At 37.5% G+C, this 25,048-nt stretch overlaps 1 protein-coding gene across 4 annotated transcripts; it reads left to right on the top strand.

Annotated features, from left to right (window-relative positions):
- Window positions 1-594: 594 nt before the first annotated feature.
- BRDT (bromodomain testis associated) lies at window positions 595-25,048 on the top strand. 4 transcript variants are annotated; one of them, XM_042873367.1, is made up of 20 exons: window positions 595-677; window positions 7,019-7,263; window positions 8,114-8,251; window positions 8,932-9,061; window positions 10,282-10,454; window positions 11,533-11,904; window positions 12,530-12,658; window positions 12,848-13,036; window positions 14,335-14,516; window positions 14,590-14,882; window positions 14,965-15,078; window positions 16,141-16,272; window positions 17,116-17,183; window positions 17,723-17,915; window positions 18,664-18,776; window positions 19,447-19,579; window positions 21,163-21,227; window positions 21,602-21,750; window positions 22,893-23,055; window positions 23,773-25,048. In XM_042873367.1, the coding sequence occupies exons 2-20, from the start codon at window positions 7,024-7,026 to the stop codon at window positions 23,839-23,841; spliced, it is 3,045 nt and encodes a 1,014-aa protein (XP_042729301.1). In that variant the 5' UTR covers window positions 595-677; window positions 7,019-7,023; the 3' UTR covers window positions 23,842-25,048. The 4 variants fall into 4 exon arrangements, with proteins under 4 accessions (XP_042729301.1, XP_042729299.1, XP_042729302.1 ...); XM_042873365.1 differs by having other exon boundaries at window positions 595-688; XM_042873366.1 differs by lacking the exon at window positions 595-677 and adding an exon at window positions 3,867-3,917.

Below are 25,048 nucleotides of genomic sequence, written 5' to 3'. Positions count from 1 at the left end.
ATAATAAAAGAGTTTGGAAATTAATTTTCAGAGAAATATATGTTTGCCAGCTCCATCATCTCATAACATGTCATACGGTCCAAACCAAGATCATTCTGCAGTAGTGCCTTGGTTGGACACTTGCTGAAGGCTGAGTTAACGAAGTGTGAGATGTCTGTAGCAAGTGACACCACTCTAAATGGTGAAAGAAACAATAAAGGGCAACAAGACTGATTTCTAGGATGGACGAATTCTTCTTAACAAGTTTTCCGTACCTTGTATAGCTTTGTGTGTACAACTTTCCCAGTGTCATGTTTTTGGCTGGGATGGAGTTAATTTTCTTTGTAAAGGCTCATATGATGCCATGTTTTGGATTTTGATGAGAATAATGGTGATAACACCAATGTTTTTAGCTGTTGTAGAGCAGTGCTTACATTAAGCCAAGGACTTTTCAGCTTCTCACGCTATCCTGCCAGCGAAGAGCTGGGGGTGAACAAGTAACTGGGAGGGGACAGGACCAGGACCGCTGCCCCAGACTGGCCAAAGGGATACCATATGATGCTGTGCTCAGCAATAAAAGCTGAGGTGAAAGAAGAAGGAGGAGGACATTCGGAGTGATGGCGTTTATCTTCCCGAGACACTGTTACATGTGATGAGCCCTGCTTTCCTGGAAGTATCTGAACACCTGCCTGCTCATGGGAAGTAGCAAGTGAATTCCTTGTTTTCCTTTGCTTGTCTGTGCAGCTTTTGCTTTGCTTCATATACTGTCTTTACCTCAACCAACGAGTTCTCACACTCTTACCTTTCTGATTCTCTCCCCTATCCCATCTAGGGAGAGCGAGCAAGCAGCTGTGCAATATCTAGCTGCCTGCCAGAGTTAAACCACAACACGTGAGTACTCTGGCATAGCAACTCATACTAATGTAGCCTTACACGTAACTGTGAAAATGATTCAATGAGTTAAACAAACAGCATAGGGGAATAATCTTCGGTGCATCCTTGCTTTGAATGTTGTGTGCATTTCTGGACTCTGTAATATAAAGTGGGTATTAAGGCCCAGGGGATGGTAACAAAGCTGATAAAAGGGTTGGAGGGCATATCCTGTGAGGAGAAGCTGAGGACACTTGGGTTGTCTAATTGCGAGAAGAGAATTCTGAGAGGTGACCTCATGGCACTCTGTGGCTTCCTGAGCAGGGGAAATGGAGCAGGAAGGGTCAGGCTCTGCTCCCTGAATGCAAAGGAACGGCACAACGCTGCACCAGGGGAGGTTCAGACTGGACATTAGGAAAAACTGCTTTACTATAGGGGTGGTCAAACATAGGTACAGGCTTCCTGGAGAGGTGGTTTTGCCACAAGCCTGTCAGTGTTCAAAAGGCATATGGAAAATGCTCTCAATAAGATTCTTCAAGTTTTAGTTAGGCAAGAAGTGCTTAGGTAGCTGGATTTTATGATGACTGTATGTTACTTCCAATTGAAATATTCTATTCTATTCTATTCTATACTGCCTCTTTTGAGGTAGTAGAGTTATTCCAAATTAATAGTGGTATCTGAGAGCTGAAATTGACATACAAATTAATACACTAGCCATAATTTTCAGTTTTTCTGTCTTGCTGTAATCAAGAGTTGACTTCCATAATCATCTTCTGTGTGTGGGGAGCTTTGGTCCCCTTTGCTGTTTCCCAATGTTTCTGAAGTATTTGATACTTGTGTGGTTATGTGTGCTGTTGCAGTATTCACACTGTGAAGTGGTACTTTAAATATTCACTGGGAGAATAAAATGAACATGCTGTAAGTGATCACTTTAGGGAAATACCATTCAGTTATAATGAAGTATTCATTCATTTCACAAGGTTTCAATTTTGTTTGCATTTGGCATGTTATGAGGCTGACTGAACAGCCTCAGAGCAACAGCCAAAAACACAAAGTATATACCAATGTGGAGAGAGGGATGGGAAGAAAGTAACAGTTGGAAATTTGATTCATAAATGATCTTGTCTTACACATCCCCACAGCCCATACAATTCTGCAAATGCTTGCCCTTGTTTGTGTTCTGTTCCAGAGACAATATTCCTGCAATGCATTCGTATGTGCATCAGCACCTCCAGTGTTGTTTCCAAACTAATATTAGGAAGTGATAAAACAGTAGCTCAGACATCATCTCACAAAACCCTATTCAGAACAGATTTAGTGGTCACAATGCAGAGATCTGCCACGGAACGACTATTTAAGCACTCCCCCCAGTGTACTGCTTCCAGGGAAGAACTTTCCATACACAGGAAAATGTATGACAGATAGGAAGACTATAGGCAGATGCTGGCTTCTTAACTTCTCTATCATCTCACTTTATATGCAGGGATAAAGGAGGATTCTTTTTAGCATAGGCAATGACGAAAATACAGCTTTTTTCTTTTTCCACTTGGTATTTTCATGCTACTGGAAAGATAAGGTTCCATTTTTAAGAACTTAATTCTGGCCCAGATGTATTACCTTCCTTATCACAAAGGATCTGATGTTTTAAATTGCTATTTAACATTGCCGCGGACTAGATAAAAGCATGATAGCCTCCATGCTTCTAAATCAGACTGTCCCTTTAATTAAAAATCCACATACCACTATAATCACTAGCCTTTCTCCACAGGAGTGATTTCCTGACACCTTCTTCCTGTTCTACTCTCCTGCAGTCAGGGATCTTACTCCCCAGTTTCATATTAATTGCACATTCAGCAGCAAAGCTGCATTGTGCATATGACGAGATAAACTGTCATGCTACATTCCACTGAAATGCTACTCCATCTCAGCCATTCCATCAGCCCTATAAAAACTGATAGTCTGGAACTGGTCAGATACCATAATTTCCCACCTGAATGGATGGTGTTATGACTGTTTTGGAAATAGGTACCGGGTGAGGACAGAAGCATGAAGGTAACCTCTTCTTTCTACTTTTATTGGCCTTTTCTCCTCTCTCCCTTTGGGAAAACTGCTGAATGCACTGTGACCCAGAGCCAGACAGAGCCAGAGTTTGTAGCAAGCACTGCAACTGCAGAACCAGCGAAAAATACTACAATATTTTCCAAGGTCTTTTGGTTGCTTTTATTTGTTTCTCAAAATATTATATTTAAATTAAACAAAAATATCCCAATCCATTCTCTTCTCAGCTTATTTTAACATCAGATACGTGCCAGACAGAAAAACTGAATTTTAAAGAAAATCTCTTAGTGATTACTAACCAAACTAACATAGTTTTCAAACACAGTGTTGCCACACTCATGAAGTTCTTCACAGAAGAAAGACAGATTCAAAGAAAGTTAAGCAATTGCAAATTGGAAACCAAAGAGAAAAATCTAAGACAACAAACAAGTACATTCAAGAAACAGCAGCTTCTCTTTTCTTTTGCCGCTATTAGAACGTATACCAGAACCTTTTCCATCTCACTGTTTGCTATAGCAACATTTATATAATGTATTTACTTTTAAAAGTCAGTAAAGAATCAGAAAAGCATAGGAAGGTATGAATATTATGGAGCGCTTAAACAGATATGTTACTTCTGCATCCCTGTTCTACCATAGCCTTATGTGAATCAGAATAACCAATAAAACACCTTATTTTTAAGCTTTAGTCTGCAAACCACAACTAGCTTAAGTAGAATCATCCATATTTTTATATCCCTCCACCTTATTTTATTGATAATCTAGTATGTGAGTATGGTATAAAGAAAAACAACTGGTGTCTTAAGCCTTAACAGCTGCTCTCGTTTTATACAAATAGCTTCCCAAATAGAATCGATCATAGACTAGGGTTACAGGTGTGTAGCTGTGTTGCTGACTAAACCGGAGGACTGAGTAGATTATAAAAACTTTTCTGTCCTTTCTTTTAAAGCTCTGTTCTTCCTTCTTCCCTTTGGTGGGGAGGCACTAAGTTCTGACTTTCCTAAAACTGAGGTAAAAATTATATCATCTGTTCTAAGGGTAGCAATTCAGCTTTGAGTAATCTGAGGTCTATAAGATAGACTGATTATGACAGAAGACGTAAGTCAGTGGTTTTTGTGACTCTAAAACCAATAAAATGGTGCTTTATTGATAGATATATGGGGATTGTTGTCTTCCTGAAGGCAAATTTTGTTGCTTAGAGTAAGGAGGCTATGCTTAGTTCTATGTGGCTATAGTATGTTAAAATAAGAGGTTTTCTTCAATACTTGTTTATAGTGATTTTGATGAGATAATTGACTATTAGCTAACCAAAAAGCTGTTAGAAAAGCCTTGAATGTTATTATTCAGTAGGTAGGATGCTAATGCTTATCTGAGCTGCTGCTTCTGACTAGGATGATATGTGTTCTACTTCAATAGACATAATATTGAACTAAAGCAAGGGAAAAGCATTTTTTTTTTCTTTTCCAGCAAGTTAGCTAATGCTCTTTCTCAGAGATCTATCAGAGGTAACAAATATTATTTTCTTTAGAAAAAAACAACAACAAACTCCGAAGAAGCTTGAAGTTTAGCTTACTTCTAATGTGGTTCTTAGAAGATATGGTGTCTTGCTAAAAACATTAATTTCCATAGTGATATAATACATAAAAGCTTTCTACTCTTAAACTGTATTGTAGGGCTAAAACCCTTCAAATTAGTCTTAAAAGAGATATGCAAGCTTTCTCAGATTGCTGACTTTGGGGCCTGCCTTTGCACCTCAAGAATGCACAGAGTTGTGAAAGGGAGGTTTGAAATCAAACTACCTAGCTGGCTACAATCTCATCACACTCTTGCTTTAAAATACAAACTCAAATTTTACTTTTAACCAGTGTGTTATATGACCAAAGTGAAGAGGGGTGAATACAGGAAGAGGTGATTCAAGTATAAAGCCTTGTCTCTCCTTTAGACAATGCAGTCACAGAATCACAGAATTGTAGGTGTTGGAAGGGACCTCCAGAGATCATCGAGTCCAACCCCCCTGCCAAAGCAGGTTCCCTACAGCAGGTCGCACAGGTAGGCATCCAGGCAGGTCTTGAACATCTCCAGAGAAGGAGACTCCACCACCTCCCTGGGCAGCCTGTTCCAGTGCTCCGTCACCTCACTGTAAAGAAGTTCTTGCGCATGTTTGTGCGGAACTTCCTATGCTGCAGTTTCCGGCTGTTTCCCCTTGTCCTGTCTCCATTCACCACTGAAAAGAGTCCGGCCTCGCCATTCTGCCCCCCACACCTTAGATATTTATAGACCTGGATCAGGTCCCCTCTCAGTCTTCTTTTCTCAAGGCTGAACAGACCCAGTTCACTCAGCCTTTCCTCATAGGAGAGATGCTCCAGGCCCTTCACCATCTTTATGGCCCTCCGCTGGACTCTTTCCAAGAGATCCCTGTCTTTTTTGTACTGGGGAGCCCAGAACTGGACGCAGTACTCCAGGTGAGGCCTCACCAGGGCAGAGTAGAGGGGGAGGATCACCTCCCTCGACCTGCTGGCCATGCTCTTTTTAATGCAGCCCAGGATGCCATTGGCCTTCTTGGCCACAAGGGCACACTGCTGGCTCATGGCCAACCTGTCAGCCAGTCTTGGCTCTTCTGTTGGGATAGAAGTTAGATTCTACACTATAAATTAAGGTGAAAAAAGCCAGGCACCTGGGCCCAAGACATTATATGTATTATGTATGCAAAGCCCTGATGCTTTGGTTTCCTTTTACTTTGATACCAATACCATTAATTGAAAGATACCTGCATTCTGTAAATGATGAGACTGAACACATGGGGGAGAAATGAGAACATATCTTCAGCTTCAAGAGCTGTTAAAGGCTTGCTTTTAAATGCAGAAATAAGAGCAAAGATGGAAGTATGTAACATGTAATGTCTCACAGAGTGTTACAATTGTAAGGGGGGAACATAAGACTGTATCCTAGGAGTGTGCTGATTACAGTAGCTATTTAGTTACTTAACTTCTTCAAAACTTCCATGAAATACTTCACGCAATGATCAAATCAGACTCTGTGGTTTTTTTTGTTTTTTTGTTTTTTTTGTTTTTTTTTTGTTTTTTTTTTTTTTGTTTTGTTTTTATCAGAAAGAGGGACAGCTAGAGAGTAGAGTAACACTTGATTTAATGAATGAACAAAAAGCAACTGTTGCCTGGATAAAACAAGTGCTAATCTTAACATATGAGAAGTGGCCTTAATGCAGGGAGGGAAACCAGACTCTTAGCTTAGTGTCTGGAACACAGTGATGGACTACGAGAACAGATAGGAACAGGAAATCATGTAATCATGTCTAGGTCTTGCTTAGCCTGCTACTGGTGTTATCCAATCTAAAACATGGCCTCTCTATCCTTCTTGTGCACCTTCTTGTGCACCTCCATATTCCAGCATAGTAACAATTATCATAGCTGCTTATTGCAGTTTTCTCTCTTTTTTTTTTTTTTCTTTTCTTTTTTTTTTAATAACATAAAAGGAAGGGTGGGGAAGTTAATCTTTCATAATCCTGTCATATACAATAAAGCCAATGCACACTGGCAAAAACAAAAAAAAAGAAAGAAAAGGAAAAAAAAAAGAGTTGCTTTTCAGGCTTGTGTAGATGTACACTTTACAGACTGTACTTTTAAGATAAAATGTTTTATTGGTGGTGACAGGACTTTTCTGAGGTGAGTTTGGCAGAGATGCATGAAGAAGGTAATGCATAGGTGTTACTTTGTGCTAGATGAGACTTGTGTACTCTGTAAAGCTGATTCTTAGGTCAACCTTCTCTGTAAGATTCCATCTGTTGAGGTGAGGATGTAGAGAATGCCTTCCTAGACTTTGATCGATGAACCCCTGAGGCAGCTTATTCCCAGTGAAATCTTGCAGAACTCAGCAAGCCTTTTTTAATCCTTTTCAAATGTAACTATTTATAACTTAAAGAACTGAACGTGGTAATTCAGCACATCCAACTGGATGCTGTAAAACAAGTATGTTTCTGTTAAATCATAACTGTGTGTCTGTAACTCTATCGCTGACAACTCACAAACAGAATACGAACACACCAAGTGGCAGTGGATCTAGATGTCTTTACTGAATAGCAATTTTCCTCTCTTCAGGTTAGATGTGTAATGAAGATCTTGGAACAAGTGGATGTATGTTCTTGCTGAAGATGTCTCTTCCAAGCCAGCATCATTGTCTTATTACTAATCCTCCTCCACCAGAATACATAAACAGCAAAAATAGTGGGTGTCAAACAAACCAACTTCAGTACTTACAGAGAGTGGTCATGAAAGCCATGTGGCGACACAACTTTTCCTGGCCATTTCATCAACCTGTAGATGCAGCAGCACTGAATCTTCCTGTAAGGACTGTTTCAGAAATAGAGTATTATCCCATGAAGTATTGCAGTATTTGTGAATTAATATTAGAAATCTACTTTAGCATGATAACTGCTTTAATCATTTCCAAGTACAAGAAAACTATGCTTTCTCTTGCTGATTAATACTGAGTGCTGCATCTTTGTTCACTTTCCTTTCTGAGACTGTTGCAAATCAATATTTCTTCAAGGAATAAAAATGCTTACATGGGCCTTATAGAGCTTCCTGATTTTGGTAATCTGTGCTGTCTTTCTTCTAATTCCCCACTAATTGAACTGTGTTTCTTAATACTGGGTATAGTGTTTTTTCTTTTCTTTTTGACTGTTTTTTTAAATGGGAAGTTGCTAACCTCTTTCTAAATACTTTGTGATGAAAAAGCAGATCTGATCCTAAAATAAATAGGCAAATCTGGATCCAATTTGATGATTGTGATTTTTGCCATGTACAAAATCATTAGCACATTCCTGGACTGAACACAAGGTCTTGTGACAAGAAGTCTTTATTTAGGTATCTTTATGCTCAAATATTGGATCACCCCAGCTTTTTCAGTCAAATGAAAACATCAATAATTGACACGGCATTCCAAGTATTTCAAATTACCTGGAAGGTACTGCTTTTAGCAAATGAGTAGAAAGGTGTTAACACTGTGGTTTCTCCAATTCTTTATTTTCCAAACTAGGTATTTTTACTTCTCTCATGTCTGAGATTAATTGTACGTAATGTGCCATGAAACATAATGCAGTTTTTTCTCTTGCAATCTAATTTTTGTAATTATGTCAGAATCATCATGTCCTAATATTCAAGAGATTTGCTGTGATTCTTTGAAAAACACAGGATTACTACAGTATTATAAAGAAACCTATGGACCTGAGCACAATTAAAAAGCGTCTGGAACATAATTACTACACAAAAGCTGCAGAATGCATTGATGACTTCAAAACTATGTTCCTGAACTGCTACATATATAACAAGGTAAGTGAAACTAACACCTCTTATTGGTAATCAATTGTAATGAACGCCCACAAGTCTAAATTAGTGGATTCTTCTATCTACCTATAGAACTTGTCAATGTTTTCAACATTTCTTGAAGCTAGTTCCATTTGAAATGGGAGAGGGCTTTGCTGCTAGGTTTAACTGAAGACAGAGGTGAGGCTTAACTTGCTGCTAACATCTGAATGCACAGTTATCATAACATGAGGGTTCTGCTGGCGAAACTTCAAGGTTTATTTTGCACAGCTTACAACACAGTGTAACAGCCAGACAAGTCCAAGGTTAGTTACTCTGAGGCATGCTTCTCTCCTTCATTAAGCTTAAGACAAACTAACTTAAGCTGAAGTGTGAGTATCTCCTTGAGCTTTGGCTATGCTTAAGTATCTTTAAGCTTTCTTCAGATCATAGGAATGAATAAAGGAATTGCAGACCCGCTCCCTTTTCCCTTTGCTATGGGAAGCATGTGATTGTACAAGCAAATAGGACAGGGCAGGGTGGGGGAAAGGGGCTATTAGATAGGGAACAGGGATGACTAGTGTCTCTCTGATACAGGCGACGTGTTGCTATCTGTTCAATGTAGACTACGGTTAGTTGAAAAAGTAGCACTTTATTACTGCAGCTTTTTCTCCTGCACTCTGAATGCTATCAACTATATTTTGCAGCCAGGTGATGACATTGTGTTTATGGCCCAAGAACTAGAAAAAGTGTTCATGCAGAAAATAGCACAAATGCCACCAGAAGAAATACTGATGCCCAACAACAAAGGAAAAAGAAAAGAAAAGCTGATAGAAGGTAATGGCTTTGTGCTGAATTGTTAACATTAGATAAAAGCTGGGAACAGAGAGTCCTCTGTAACTTGTCACAACTCAGCACAGGAGTAGTTGGGATGCTCTCTATCTTTCCCAGAATATACTGGACCAGCAACACTACTGCAAAGCTTTGGCAGATTCAGTGCAGCTGTAATGTTGTAAAGGAACTTTCTACTAATGAAATGTATTTAAGACGAGGGAAAAACACTCACCAGAATGAGAACTGACAACACCATCAGTAGTGCAATAGCATAGTTTTATATATGAAACAGTGCTCTTGACTGAATCATCTTTCTTGTGGACAAGACATCTCAAACTAATGAGGAAATTACGTAGTAGATACTACAGATTACATTGGGAAGCCTAATTAAAATGGTCCAGGAGATTAGCTTCAACTCATTACTCATCTTTGACCTCCTGTGTTGTCTTAATTGCTCTTGTAACCTGCTTCATTACCTTGACAAATGTTTCATTTGAACAAAATTCTTCTTTCAACACTGCCAGACAAATAAATTTATTAATAGAAGTGGACTATTTAGTGTCTTGAATTGTACATGCATCCCAGTGGATGAATTTGGAGGCCTTCAAGGTAGTCTCCCAAGTGTGCCTGGAACTGATGTCAGTTGCTGGATCTATGTTAGCTCTAATGAAAAGATGTTGCACCTTAATAGGAAGTAAGTGTTTATTGAACAGATATAAGCAGTTCCCAGAAATTTTGAGAAATGCATTGGAAACTGAGCAGGTATTAAATTATGACAATTATACACTCATAAGTCAGTCTTTCTCATACTGAAGCTGTTTAAGACCACTTATATCCTTTACGTACACAAACATGCAACTTGTATGAATTTTGAAATGTTTTAAAGACTATAATTTCATGTGTATGCAGAATGATTTAGTATTTTCTCTGCAAGTACTTCTCTTTCCTTACAATATAGGGGGCTTAGCATGTTGTCTATTAAATCACTTTTCTGAGGTTAATCCGCAGTTTCCTTGATGCCAACTATCCATAACTTGACACAGTGCTCTAGCTGAGGTAGAGGAGTTGAGTAGAGGATAAAAAACATTGCTCTATATATCAAAGCTTTTATTTGTATTTGTTACTTATATAGTTCGTGTGTGGAAGATGTATTATTTAAAACTGTCCACTATGATCAACTGCACTATTTAAGGCATAACTCAAAACTTTTTAAAAATAACCAGAACCTCAGCAGCCAAACAGTGGGACTTCATCTAAACAGAGAACAAGGCAGAAACAACCTGAAAGTGGTGAGCAGTCTACAGCAATAACTCAAGAGCTACAGAAGGCCACACCACCTCCTTTGTCTGCAGCTCAGCTGACTACTTTAATGCCAGCTGCCATCCCTATCACAAAAGTAAGTTACCTCAAATAACTTTTGGAATGAAAGGTATTGAAATCACTGCTCCAGGCAAGTGATTTCTTGAACAGCACGACCAAAAAAGTCATGTTTATTGCAGGATCTCTTCAAAACTTCTATTGTGACAGAGGATAATAAGAGATCTAATATATATTTTAGGTCTCTGTTAAATAACTGGGCTACTATTATTTCTAGAAAGCATGCAGAAATTGGAATGACTGCTTGGTAGATGTTCATTTTTTTATAAATATCAATTGAAGATTGTTTTTCCTCAAAGTAAACTAAAAAGCTCATTCTCGAAGTGTATTTCCACACTTTTGCAAGTTTTGCCTTGATGTAGGAATTCTTTCCTTGTGATCCAGATAAAGGTTTTAGTATTGAAATAAGATTTTTCTAAGTTCTATTCAAAAACTTCTCATGTTTTCAATTAAAGTGCTTGAGTTCCCAAAATAGCATATTAGTTGAAACACTAACTAGCTGGGAAAGGTGTTCATAGCTCACAAAAGCATTTGTTAATTGCTGTATGAATTGTATGTGGATGTCTGACATTTCTGATCAAATGAACAGGCTTGTATTGGCTTAGCTTTCTTTATCCGTTTCCAACAAGGCACGTGTACTAGGTTCTCTTACAGTGTATATTTACATTTACTACAGATCTGAACACGAATGGGCAAAGCAAGTTCACCTCCTCTAGACCAAATACCACTTGGGGTTTAAAAAAATTATAGACATAAATCGTTCTGCCAGTTTAACATAAACTGCAGTAACTTTTTTTGCTTTCCATAGTAGTCACTTGAGTATTTCATAACCTATTGGTTTCTTTGAGTCTTCTCAATTGGCTAAAAGCTACCCACAACCTACTTCCCATTCTTTCCTTTAAACTTAAGAGTAAGCTTGATGTTGGCTCATAATGTCTTGCAGATTCTCAGTCTAAACTTGGGGAAATACTATGTTCTTTTGGTTTTGATACTTGTAGAATTCTTGACACTTTTTTTTTTTTTTTGTATGGTTTCAAAGCTGACCTCCCACTGTTCTGGATGTACATCTTTTAAACTTAAAGATTTCATTTTTCTAGACAAAAAAAGGTGTGAAAAGGAAGGCTGACACTACAACTCCTACTACTTCAATACTCACAACAAGCAGTGAATCTTCTGCAACATGTAATGAAAGAAAAACTGTTAAAACATGCAGAGGTGAAAATGAATGTATGATACCAAAGAAGATTCTGAAGAAAGGCTTACCAGATTCTCAGCAATCACCTAGAGTTCTTAAAAAGATTCAGTTGTCAAAACAACTAAAATATTGTAATGAAATTCTTAAAGAAATGTTCTCAAAGAAACATTCAGCATATGCATGGCCTTTCTTAAAATCTGCAGATGTTGTATCCTTCTCACTTGGTGAGAAAAAAGGGATCACCAAATGTCCTGCAGATTTGGGAACCATTAAAGTAAGTATGTTTTAGAGGGGATTGGACAACTTCTTCACTTAAATAACTTGTGTAATCATGTTGGATTTTAATAGCATTAGCTGAAAAAGTCATGAAAGCTGCTTTTCATTTGAAAGAAATAGTTTGAGAGAACAGCTGCTCTGCTCACTAAAAAGCAACTGTTTACTGAAGTTCTTCAGAGCCTCGTGGTGACTATGTACATACTGGCTAATCCACAAGCTAATAGCAGTAGTGCTGAGAATTAGCTTGAACAAGCTAATAGCAGTAGTGCTGAGAATTACCTTTTTAATCAGGCTGCTAGTAAAGCATATTAAGTCTCTTTCAGTCCGTGTGATGCTGTTGCTAGTGTTATACAAAAAAAAATGTTTTATATTGCCTACTTCTGCTTCTGTCCAAACCCCTTCAACCTCTGTAGTGCCTAGAATCCTCAAGCACTGGATATTTGTGACACCTTTCACCTTTTCTGTGAAAATTAACCCTCCTCCAGGTGGATACTGGTGGTCAGTAGCCTACAAATACTAGGCAGATCGCTCTGGGGCTGAGTTGGTTAGCCAATTTATACCAAGGCTATGGAGCCACTTTTAAAGTTAATGCCTAAACTTCTATTCACTTTCTTTCCCTCTAGAAAAAAATGGATAATTTTGAATATAGAGATATACAAGAATTTGCCACAGATGTTAGATTAATGTTCATGAATTGCTACAAACGTAATTCTCCAGACCATGAAGTGGTTGCCATGGCAAAAAAACTTCAGGTGAGTTATTACTGAAGTCAGATTTGAAATAGAAAAAGACTTGAGGATTTTCTTGGTCATTTAGGCCCTGATGTACCATCTGCTGTGATCAGCTCCTCTGATGTGTAGTTCTAGAAAACAAACAGGAGCTTCACAATGTTTTGAGAAATCTGAGATGTTTATTTGCTGTTCCTAAACAAAATCCTTTAGGATGTTTTTGAGACTCACTTTGCCAAAATTCCTGATGAACCAGCTACAAGTGTTCTTCTGCCACAGCATGCAAGAGAAATTACAAAAGCTTATTCCAGTGACAGCAGCAGTGATGACTCTTCAGAAGAAAAATCAACTGAAGACTTTAAAAAGGAGAGAACAGTGTACCTTGCAAAACTTCAGGAGCAGGTAACTACTAGGAGTCAACATCGTGACTGTAATGTCTCTGGTAGTGCCCTTGCAATTGTCTATTCTAAGGCTTAGCACCAAGAATCAGTGTTTACAGGACTCTACAGTCACTTGGATTTTGAAAAACTAAACTTGATTCTGTTTGGAAGTAATTCCAAACATTAACAATCTGCAAGTGCCTTAGCAAATACAAACTGTTTCTACTGAAATGTCATCTAGTGCTCTTGCCTAGCATTTTTTTTAGATAAGACATGTCTTTTGAACAAAAATAAGACTGTTGCCATGATACCATGGATGACAGCATCCAGGTACTCCACACACAGAGTCATATGCTTCTGAATGGCATTTGCTTCATTTTATACAGCTAAAAAGCTCTCTTATGCTCAGTCTGTCAAGGTGTGTTAGCTCCTTTACATAGTCAGGAATATGCTTTTGAGACGCATAAAAGCAAGTCATAAATTCTATGTTATAAAGCTTAGTATAAAATAAAATAAAGTTTTTTCAACTACTGCCAACAGCATGAATATCATGGCTGTGTCTTACTATCTAACAGTGTGATAGTTCTAATTTTTGCCTGTCATAACAAGTCAAGCTGCTACTGTATCTATAATCCAGGGAGGGAGTAAGTTTTGGTTCTGCTAGTCAAATAAGGAACAACTTAGCGTTCATTTCTTCCCAGAGTAGGACATAAAACATGAGTTCACGAATATTGGCCTGAAGATAACTAATTCTACAAGACAGCCTTCACCACAGTTAAGTATTTCAGTGTGGTTGAAAACTATATTCTCAGTCTAATTCCTCTTTATAATCTATTAGAGGTTTAAATAAACTTCCTATAAAGCTATGTCAACATGTGATACAAAACAGCTAGCTGGGAATAAAGTACCTTGGGTTTGCAGATTGAAGATGCCCATGCCCAGCCCAGCTAGCTCAATGCAGTAATCACATAAAGCATTTACATGCTTCCCAAATGCCTGAAATTGAAGAGAAGCCGCTGGACAGCACTACAGTGAATTTCTTATTTTGCTATTTAGTTTTCACAGTTTGTTGGAAGATGCATGCTCTTAGACAAGCCTGCAAAAAAAAAAAAATAAGTAGCTTTATTTTCTAAACATGTTGTCTGTGACTATTTTTATTTTTCTTAATAGACCAAGATGTTTAAAAAACAAGTCTTGTTTGGAGAGCAAACATTAATATCCATTATAAGCCAGAGATCTGATTTTTATATATAGAACCAGTTCACCATTCCTATTACATTACTTAAGACTCTCAGTAGAGTTTTATTTTTCTTTTGACAGCTTAAAGCTGTTCACCAGCAGTTGCGGGCTTTGACCAGAGCATCCTTACCTAGATCAAAAAAGAAAAAAGAGAAGGCTAAGAAAGAAAAGGGGAAGAACAAGGAAAAAGCTAAAGCAAGCCTGATTCAAAAGAAGAAAGATCTAAAACACAAGAAATCTAAGAAAAAGCAGTCTTCAAACATGTAAGTGCGGGGGACTTGTGTGGGTGTAAAATTATTTTAAACTACAGTTACTGCAGTAAATTTCTTTTTGCAGTCAATCAAAGAAAACCATCCAGCAGGTCTTGTTGGCACATAAGTCAGAAGATGATGATGGTGCCAAGCCTATGACTTATGATGAGAAAAGGCAGTTGAGTTTGAACATAAATAAGCTGCCTGGAGATAAGCTTGGGAAAGTAGTCCATATAATACAATCAAGAGAACCATCACTGAGGAATTCTAGCCCTGATGAGATAGAAATAGACTTTGAAACTTTAAAGGCTTCAACACTCAGAGAATTAGAGAAATATGTGGCAACCTGTTTGAGGAAGAGACCAAGAAAGCAGCATGGTATGTAGAATAAATTATGTTTCAAAAGAACAAACAGATCAATTCTCTGTTTTGCTGAGGTGTTAACTTCTATCTCACACAGCCAAAAAAGCAATGAAGTCAAAAGAGCAGCTTCTTTCTGAGAGGAAACAAGAACTGGAGAAGAGACTACTGGATGTCAATGGTCAGATAAATCCAAAGAAAGAGAACTACAAATGTAATGTGAATTTCATTTATTTGCAACAAAAATCTTGAAGTGGCAATTTGGCCTGTGTACTGTTATGTAAATGGAGACTTTCTTCAGAATATTTAAGGTCTTAGACTTCTCTTTGCTAGGTTTTAAGATTGCATTTGCTGCTGTGACACCATAGGAACAGGCAGCTACTTGTCCTGTATAAAACCTCTTCCTTATTTCTCCTATCTAATCCTTTAATAAAAGTAAAAATAACATTTTTCACTTTTGCAATAGAAGACATGACACAAACTTTACTAGCCCCATAACTGTCAGGCTATAGCTGATAGCCAACACTAAATAGAGAAAGCTAGTTGAATGACTTTAAAATATCCTAGAAATAAAAGCTACAAGAAGCAATTAAGTTATTAACATAATGTTGGGTGAAGATGGAGGAGGCAGGCTAGAAAATACTTTAAATTGGTATTTGGCTTCATCACAAGGGAGAACTGAAGCCAGCATTTAGCAAATGTGTGTCTAAGAAAATAGGTATATTGGTATAGGCTTCTTGTTTCCCAAGCTTCCACTGGAGAAACAACTTTGAGGAAAAGCTTTTTTGTCTGAACAAGATTGTAAACTAAGCTTAAGCTAACCCTGCGGATGTAAAACAGTCATACAGTGAGGAGGTGGCAAAAGATAATTCTAGATTACACATAGTGTAGGAAAGAGGAGAACCAACTATAGCAAAGGCCTCAGTATGCAAACCTGGCAGCACTAATAAGCACAACCAGACTTAAGAGCAGGAAAAACTACGGTGGAAACCATGCTTGAATTGTGTCTTACAGTAGCACATATCTTAACCTAGTTTAGGCTTGTAAGTTGTGTGTTTGCAGCTATTAATTGAATAATTAAATACTATTTCATTTACCCAAGCTCACTGCCAATAAATCTCTGTTCTATAAAGGTCTTGAATCTGCTGGAAAGATGACAGGGTAATGGTAGAAGACTAGCAGTCATACGGGAAAACAGCCCTTATAAAGAAGATCCTAGGCTTGTAGATGGAGACCTACTGCAGGATGTTTCAAAGTCTTCCTTTTTATTCTGCAGTTGAAAGTAATGCTGAGTCCAGTATTAGACCAAGCCGACTGAGTGAAAGCAGCAACACTAGCAGCTCCTCGGACATGAGCAGCAGCACTAGCAGTGCTTCCAGCTCCTCAGACAGCAGTGACTCTGAATCAGGTCAGAAAGCTTTCTTTTGTTTCTGTCTGGGCAGAATATCTGTCTTCCTAATTTGCACCTATTGCTCCAAATGCTTACCAAGGACTTAAATAATTCATACAGGTTTCTTCTATGTTGAGGACTCAATTCTAGTTGTTATTAAATGAATGTCTCACAACTGAGTTAAAAATGAATAACGAAACAACAGTGAAGAAATGCAGAAACTAAAATCTGTTAGAAAGAAATCTGTGTGTCTGACAGAGACCTGACCACCAGGCTACAGCTTACTTCTGTGGGTTTTTGCATTGCCTCTCTCTTTTCTTTTTCTTTTTTTTTTAACTACTAATTGAAAGTTGAACTTTCAAAGGGACAAAATGGCCAACAATGCTGGCTGGAGTGCCAAAATCTGCCAAGGTGCTTAAGATTTCTCACATTTGTTCATGGTGTAGTGTGGTGCTGTAGCATCATGATGCTGGAATTACGCTTCTCTATGTGGAACACTTCTTATTCTTCCGGGGCAGAGTAGATCCTCCCCCACATTTGAGTGGTAGTCATCTGTATGAGGCAACAGTCTTAAGTTAGATGAATCCCACACACGCCCTTGAATGCAGAAAAGCAAATAGTGGAATCACGGAGGGTAGCAAAGATCTTGATCCTGCAGGGATTTGTATGTGTTAAATCTGGGAAAAGTTCCGTAAAACATCAAACTGAAGTATGCAAGATAAGACCATTCCTTTCCATGTGGAGTTTGGCTCTTTGGGTACACACCCATCTTATGACTTGTACGTGTAAATAATGCTACATATGCAGTGACTTTCTTTTTTTCCCATTCCTCTCTTTCTGCCCACCTCACTGAATTTACAGTTACAGAAACATGCTCAGAACAGAGTGGAATGGGGCAAAACTGCCTAACTTCTTTGGAACAACCTAAGGTAAACTGACTGTTGTGGATATAACTTTTCATCTCAATAGTTAATTGGTACATCCGACAGTATTGGGAAGTGCACAAGATAAGCAGGAAATAATGAACATAGCTTGAATACTACTTGCTCTGTAGGACTGACTCAGCAATGTAAAATCTATTTAATAAAGGTATATTTTGCTTTTTTATGGAAGATGAGTATAAAAACTTCTGAGATTTTTACCCATTACGAATACTGGAAGTTCTCTGTTGGATGAAGGTGGGGAGAGGACAGAGAATGCTTCCTTCCTTCTATGCCACCCACCAAAAGTCCTTAATAAAACTTAATTATTGACAACAAAACACAAACTGATGATCTGGTGGGCTTCTATCTATCAGACCAAAGCAGGGGATTTTACTCCACCGGGATTTGTCAACTAAACTCTCATGAATGCCACACTACAAAAGGACTACTGCACCTGAAAAATGCTGTAAAGGGAGGGAGAGAATCAAACAGTTATTAAATTAAGATTTTTTTTGAGCATATTAATTAGTGCCTTCTCTTCCCAGAGAACATCACCGTGCTTACAGAGAATGTCCTACAATGCTGTTCTGCAAGTACAGCCCTCATCTGTTGCTAGTAGCTTGCAAAACCATGGATCACCTGAACCACAGCTGTTGTCTCCCATTGTGCTACAGAAGCTTAAGCCTTTACAGAGTAGATCTCTTAAATCAGCAGAACAAAATGCTAAGTCTCCCTCAGGTAACAAATTTATGGCAAGAATCATGGCTATTTGAGTGAACCTTGAAGAAAGAAAGGTGGTAGAATTGGTGTTCACACTGCTCAGTAAGCTTATCTTGAAGTTTTGGAAGTTATTGGGTGAGTAATAGCGAAGGTTTTTACATGGTATGGACTAATTAGGAGCATGGTATAAGCAAAAGTATGTCAAATAGGATATAGTTTGATTACTCTGGCGCTAAGACTGGGATAGAACACTGTTAAAACAGAGAGGTTCATGCCTCCCTCCCTCAATGAAGAGAGCCAGCAACTGGAGGCAATGATGCCTTAATGAACCTAAAGTTACAGGAAGTACTTCAAGGCAGGAGTTAAATGCTTAATTTTTTGCCATCATTGTTCAAGTTAACATATGAAGTACTTATTAGCTGCACTAGCACCACAGGCCTTCTGAACTGATCAGTTATCTAAACATATCAGCTATAAGTCACTACGAAATGTGATTAAGAAATTGTTTTCTTTCTCTTCAATCAGAAGGTCTCAATTCAGACACTCCTCAGTTGTTTAGTAAAAGACAGCTGGTAGTTGATAATCTGAAAAAAAAAAAAATTAAAACCTAATAAAAAAAAGTCATAGTGCAGCTAGGTAGTTTTGCAGTTGGTAGCTACAAAGTAGCTAGGTAGCCTTTGTAGTTGGCAAATCCACAGCTCTAAACAGTGAAATGCAGAACTGCAGTGTGTAGGTTCTGGGAAACCATTCACCTCTTCTTTCTCAGGTATGCTTGCAGGTGTATGTGCTTTGCAAGATACTTCAGTCAAGCAAATGCCTCAGACTGCTCGAAGGACAGATCAGCCTTTTGATATCCAGTGTACACAGGCTGTTCCAGAGGTGAATACATCTCTCCAATACATTATTTCAAATAATTATTTTAAGGCATATCTATTTCTTTAAATTAATGTAACACTCCAGTCTTGAGTCTGATGCAAAGAAAGCCACTTTAGAACAATAATAAAACATTTACCTAAAAGCCCACTAAATATGTGATTCTTATCCTTCAATAGGAACATGAATTCATTGGACACAATATAAAAAGGAAGAGTTTGGCATTGACTGAAGTGCATCAACTTTATAATGCACTATAAGACTCACTTATTCTCATTTTCAGTGCTGAAGTTTAAATTCAGGTAGTCCTTGTAGTCATATATGTCAAAAGCTCACCTGTAAACCTACAGCTGTGCAGAGAGATGAACAATTCATACTGTGTGTTCTTGCTCTCTAGAAATATCAAGCTCCAGAAGCTTAACAAGAATCCAGAGGCTTTTTCTTTCTGTGAAATATTTAAACACCATCTCCATGCTCTTGGAGAGCATGCTGCTTAGGAGGGCCTCTGCATAAAGAAGCTACTGATGTCATTGCCACAGCATGATCTCTTCTATCTTTGGATATTGAACTGTCTTTCTCAACATGGCTTTGAACACATTAATACATTATAATACAGCAAGAACTAACATGTTATCAGAGTATGTTTTGAAGTCTAATTTCTCTATTTCTCTTCTAGGTATCCAATACAACCTCCCCTGCTGATGATGCTGATGGGACTAAAACTGAAAAAACATTAGTTAATCTAGATGAAGTTCAAAGCAAGGCCAGTGAGAGAGACGCTGATTCAATATCTATTAGCCAAGAGCAGAGTATGTACTGCCATAATCAGAACAAATTGTTTTAAAGGCTAGAAAGTTAAATGTCTATAAATCTGTCTTGAAGAAATAAAATGTTTAACACTTATGCATGAATCGGTTGACAAAACACTTTCTTTTATTTGCTGTGTTTTTGGTGTGGGGTTGGTTTGTTGTTTTGTTTTGTTTTGTTTTTTTTTTTTTGTTAAGGAAAAAAATGTTACAGGTCCTTTCTCGCTCTGCACTAAAATACAGAAAGCAAAATGACTTAGTACTGACTTCAGAAAGTTAACTAAAGACAATTCAGTATTCCAGGAAGCTTGAGAGTGTTGATTGAACCTCCAGTCTGCACAGAATTCTGCTGGCCCTCGATTGTTTTCTGCTGATTCTCCAAGGGAGCTCGTTCCCTAAGAGCACTTTATGCTTTTTGAGTAACTATCTCCAGTTTTGTGATGAGGATCTGATAGTAAAGTGATGTCAAGTAACTGCAAGTTTATTCCACGAGATTAGAAGTAGGCAGGTCTCCAGAAAGCTGTATTCCATAGCAGAATGTGTCAGGCTTCATGCATATTGCAAACTCAAGACTGCACAGCGAGGTACAGAGTGCCCTCACTTAAATCTGAGTGTTACTAGACACAATTACTTGGGTTTTGTTCCCTCTTCACCATTCCTTGCATATGATTGAACAGGGTGGGAACAAGCTTTGGCAAAACCTAATTGAAATATCACAGATTAGTTGCTCAACTCTGGAAAAAGGATAGTTCTTCTACTGTACTTAAAAAAAATAATAAGAAAGAATTTTAAAATGTGTAATAGGTGAATCAAATAGACTTAACTTACTATATTCTTCTGCCCTTTTGGAATTTAAATTCCTGTCCTGTGTACCACATATAGCGCCAGGATTGTGATTGTTTCTATACATTGAAGGGTTGGGAATACAAGCAGGAATGAATGAAGCTTACTGCTTCATGGTCACAGGGTTAGCAGGGGGATGCAAGCATAGCCAAAACTATTGTCTACTGCTTAGCCTTTAGTCTTCTTAAATTTTGACTCTGATCTTTCATTTAATTCGTCCTACTATCTCTCCTTCCCTTCCTCGTTCAATTCTGCATGTGCAGACAGCTTAGGGGGAAGGAGAGGGGGAGGAATACAGGAATTATTTCGTGATTAAACTGCCTTTGAGTATGTGTGAGCTTCAGCATTTAATTTTGAGAGGAACTATCTGACCTCTTCAGTAACAGTGGTGTTTGATTGTTCCTGCAATAATATGTGTTCCAGCCATTCTTAGCGTTGAAGAAAAACTTTTTGTTAATAACTTCTTCTGTAGAAAACTTGAGGGGAAAAACAGAATGCATGTAGTTGAATTGAACTGCACCAACCTGTAGAACAGTGGTTCCGTTCAGCTTGAATATTAGGAAATGCTACCAGTATTTGGGAGTGTTTTTGTCATTTTGAACCACGTGATTTAATTTTGAAAATTCTGTAGTGTGAATTAAGTCATCTTCTAGATTGACTAAACAAATTATTTTTTATTTTTTGAGGTAACAAAATCCACAAAGTCAACATGAATAAAAACCCCATTTTTATTCTTCCATCAGGTCATTGTAATACACCTAATGGTACAAAGACTCTAGAGACAAAATCCCAGAGTTTTCCAGAAAGGGTAGGTGCTGTCTTGTGAATTCGCGTTTTCTAGAATTAAAATTAGAGAAGTGAACAGAAGGAACTGCATAAGAGCTGCAATTGCTACTGGTTATTAAACTGCTTTGCTAGAGAATTTCAACACTGATGAAAACACTGAAAAAATGTACTGAAGATTGCTTAGATTGCTTTATTTGCTCAAATATTCTTAGAAAAGTGAAGAATTTTTTGTTGTAGGTTGTCTACACTAAGTTCCCTGAAAACAGTATTGTGCTCATGTAGGAACTAAGTAGAAAATGGATAATTGAAGTGAAAAAAAAAAACAATTTTAGTGGCTGTATTATTGCTACTTCCATGTTTCCTCCCACCCCCTTTTTTTCTTTTGAATAATTTTAGGCCGCAGGAATTAAGAACATAGACTCCTGGGTAAGCTTGTGCAAAATGATGATGCTTCCAGCTCCAATAAAGTCATCTGCAGAGAGCTTCAAGCATTTCAGGAAAGTAGCCTTACAGAAGGCAGCTGGGCAAGCGCAGGAAAAAGAGAGGTTTGTAACAACATATGCTTAAACATCAATCTATTTTTTTGCTTACATGTGTTCAATCTATGTGCGTGATCTATCATCTGGATAGTTGAATAATTTTGTGGGCTGAATTAAGGAAGAATTAGCTTTGGACTGCTTAGGCAATGCAATAGTTGTCTTTTTTGTTGGAGCACTCAGTTCCTCTGGCCATGACCAGAATTCTTACCTGCACTCAATACATTACTTTTCTGTATCTATAGTCAAAAAAATCCCTATCTAATTGATATCCAAAGGGACAAGTAGGATAATCTTGAAGGATAGTCTTCAAGAAGTTGGTGCTAATGTAGCTAAAGTAGTGCTGCCAGTGTGAACTACTTTAGACAGTAATACTCACATTCAGAATGGTCTATCTGGAATCCTGCCATACAGGCAAGTAATGCTGGATCTTGCTTAAAATCCTTCCCCTCCCAGAGGATCCTTGTTTAAGCACTACTGCTTTAGCAGAACTTGGTACAGATAATGGTGCAGCCTACACCTAACAGTTGCAAAAGCATCCATCTCATTCAGCAAAGCTTTTCTTCCCCACCGGCATGCACTATAAGCAGCATCAGTTTCGGTTAGTTGCTTACATAATCTGACAGTCCCTCTTTGCACTCTTTCATATCTTCTATAAATACCTCTTTGTAAGTTTTCAGTGATTCGTATTTACTAGTGTATAAAAAGTTTTTTTCTGGTTAACTTCTGCATCATTTTTAATGCAAGAGAGGTATCTGTCAAATGACATCAGAAATCCTTGTCTGAAGTTAGTGAAATAGAACTCAATTAGTTTAGAAGGATGAATTCGGAAGCAAAATGTCCAAACTAACAGAAAATTAATCATGTATGAAAGAATGTGACGTCAGTAAAAGTTTTGCATAGCATGCATACAAATCCTGTGTGCATACAGATTGGAAATAGAACACAAGCAGCCTTATCTTACTACCACATAAAAATTGTGTACACTGTACTTCTTGCAAAGAGAAATTATCATAAATCATAAAATGGAACCACGTACTATGTGCTAAGTTTGGATTCATTTGCAGAATTCTGTTGAGTTGCAGAGCCTTGTTACAAAAGAAAATAAAAAGATTTCAAGCCTGTACTTGTTTCTTCCCCATTCTCTAAAGGGTCCCTAAAGGCGCAGGAGTGGATGCCATGGTAATGAAAGACTTTAAGCCCCCAAAAGAAGAGGATATGAGCAAACAATTGCCAGAAGCTCAGCAACACCCTCTTGTTCAGGACCGTAACTTGGCCAGAAAAATGGAACAAGAACGCAGAAGGAGAGAAGCAGTAAGTTGCTGACTCTTTTTGGTTAATTTTGTTTCAATTCTAGTACACAACTGAGAGAAGAAATTCAGGTCCTTCAAAGTAAGAACCTGAACAAGTAAAAACAAGATAACTGCAATCTGAAGTTAGACCAGAAAATAAAATAGGATGATTAAATAAATCTGTAAGCGGCATAACAAAAGAAGTGCTCCTATTATTCATACAATGTTACAATAATTGCATAACAAAATCAAATTATTAAGTAGGCAGAGATTCCCCTTTAAAAAGTCAAACCTCAAGTCTTTGCAAGCTGCTCTTCCTCTTCAACATGCTAACATACAACATGTCAACAAAAGTGCGCCATACTGTACTACTCTGAAATACCAACATGGAGCCTTTCAAAAACTAACTTACTGGTCTTATTGGTATAGATAATGAGTGCTCTTTAATTGCTATTATGCTTTAGGTTAAATGTTTCTAAACCAGTTCAATGTACAGTATTACGCAGTTTGGCTAAGATCATAATAGACCCAGATAAAATCTCCTGAAGCTTTCATCTTGCTCAGCACTTTTCAGAAAGGACTTGAACAGTATGCATAAGCAAATTTGTAAAAACACAAGAAGCATACACTTCTTTGGGAAGAAGCTTTGTAGGTTTTCATTAAATCTTAATATTTGTCCTGCATAGTATTCATTACTGCCTGACTGCTCTGAGAAATACACTGATTTGCTTTCTTGCAGATGGCTTGTACAATTGATATGAATTTGCAGAGTGATATTATGGCAACTTTTGAAGAAAACCTTGAATGAAAATGGTCATTAATGTAGAACTTAACTTTGGTACTACTACTGACTATATGACTTTGCAAATATAATAGTTATGAGCTTAAACACTAAAATCACTTTAAAGAGCATGCAAGCTCCTGTAAAATGCTTGATGTGGAAAGCTTGCTCACTGGCATCTGAAGCATCACAAGATAGTTTTGTTTCTTGCTTATAACATATATATGATCTAGTCTTCTATGCAGTGGGATACTGTTGTACTTCTGATTACAGTTCATATTTTGTACTTACATATGCATGATTTTTTCTAATCCTTTAATCCATTTTTTCAGAAATGCTTCAAATTCTGTTATACAGGCCACAGCCAAATTCTCTTGGTTTTAGTAGTCAGTGCACTAAATGCACAACTACAGAAACTACTTCAACTCAAAGTCTTGCCAGCTAAATGATTATTATTAAGACAGTCATTTGTTATCATATTTGAACAAAATCTGGGCTGTGACAAAAGATTTCATAACAATAATGATTTCTACAGAGTGTGTAACATTACTTGTGATCAGAAAGCAGTACTTCCGGGAATTCTAATTTCAGTAGTAAATCTAATTTAAAAAAATCTAAATCCTATATACTTGCATGCCTTACAGACAAGTCGATCTTCTGTTTAATGTATTTTATGTTAACATCAGTGTGCAAGCATGTTTGCCAGATGGTTCTGATTTTTCATGGAAAGAAATTATCTAAAATACTCCTCATCTGGATCCAGTTTGAAGGCCTTTCTGTTTAATGCAAGATTTTAATAATGTTGAGATACTTATCTGAAGTAGAAACTAGTCTAAAAGATCTATATTCCTGTTGATTACATACAACTTTCTCAAACTAAGTACGAGATTAATTAGACATTTCTTTATAGAATTAATACCAAAATACAGCAAGCACTATGGAAATGTTGGAGGAAGAGTCCCCCTTAGGATAATCTGGTTTAGTGATCTCAAATTTTTTGGATCATGTAGCCATCAGTAAAAAAAGAGCATGTACCAGGTATCCTTATACATTTATGATTTATGTACAACCATACAAATATTACATATCCTAAAAAACATACACAAAGATGGAAATTAAAGGATTAAATAAACGCTATTCTATTTTTTTCTTCTTTTGTTTATTAACAGTACCAAAAATAAATTTTCTTCCTGCACCTCAGCGGATTGTCTTGTGCATTCGCCTTTGTAGGCCA

The sequence above is a fragment of the Lagopus leucura genome, unplaced genomic scaffold (assembly GCF_019238085.1).
Source record: "Lagopus leucura isolate 7727_CA_CO unplaced genomic scaffold, USGS_WTPT01 Super-Scaffold_100009, whole genome shotgun sequence".
In the NCBI taxonomy this organism is placed as follows: domain Eukaryota; kingdom Metazoa; phylum Chordata; class Aves; order Galliformes; family Phasianidae; genus Lagopus; species Lagopus leucura.
The sequence above is the reverse complement of the archived record's forward strand: the minus strand, read 5'-3'. Positions and strand labels throughout refer to the sequence as shown.

Coding starts and splice junctions, on each gene's coding strand:
- BRDT (XM_042873367.1), top strand. CDS start 7,024: ATGTGTAATGAAGATCTTGGAACAAGTGGATGTATGTTCTTGCTGAAG. Junction 14,517..14,589: donor AAAAAGCAGTCTTCAAACAT/GTAAGTGCGGGG, acceptor TTCTTTTTGCAG/TCAATCAAAGAAAACCATCC. Junction 17,916..18,663: donor AAATGCTAAGTCTCCCTCAG/GTAACAAATTTA, acceptor CTTCTTTCTCAG/GTATGCTTGCAGGTGTATGT.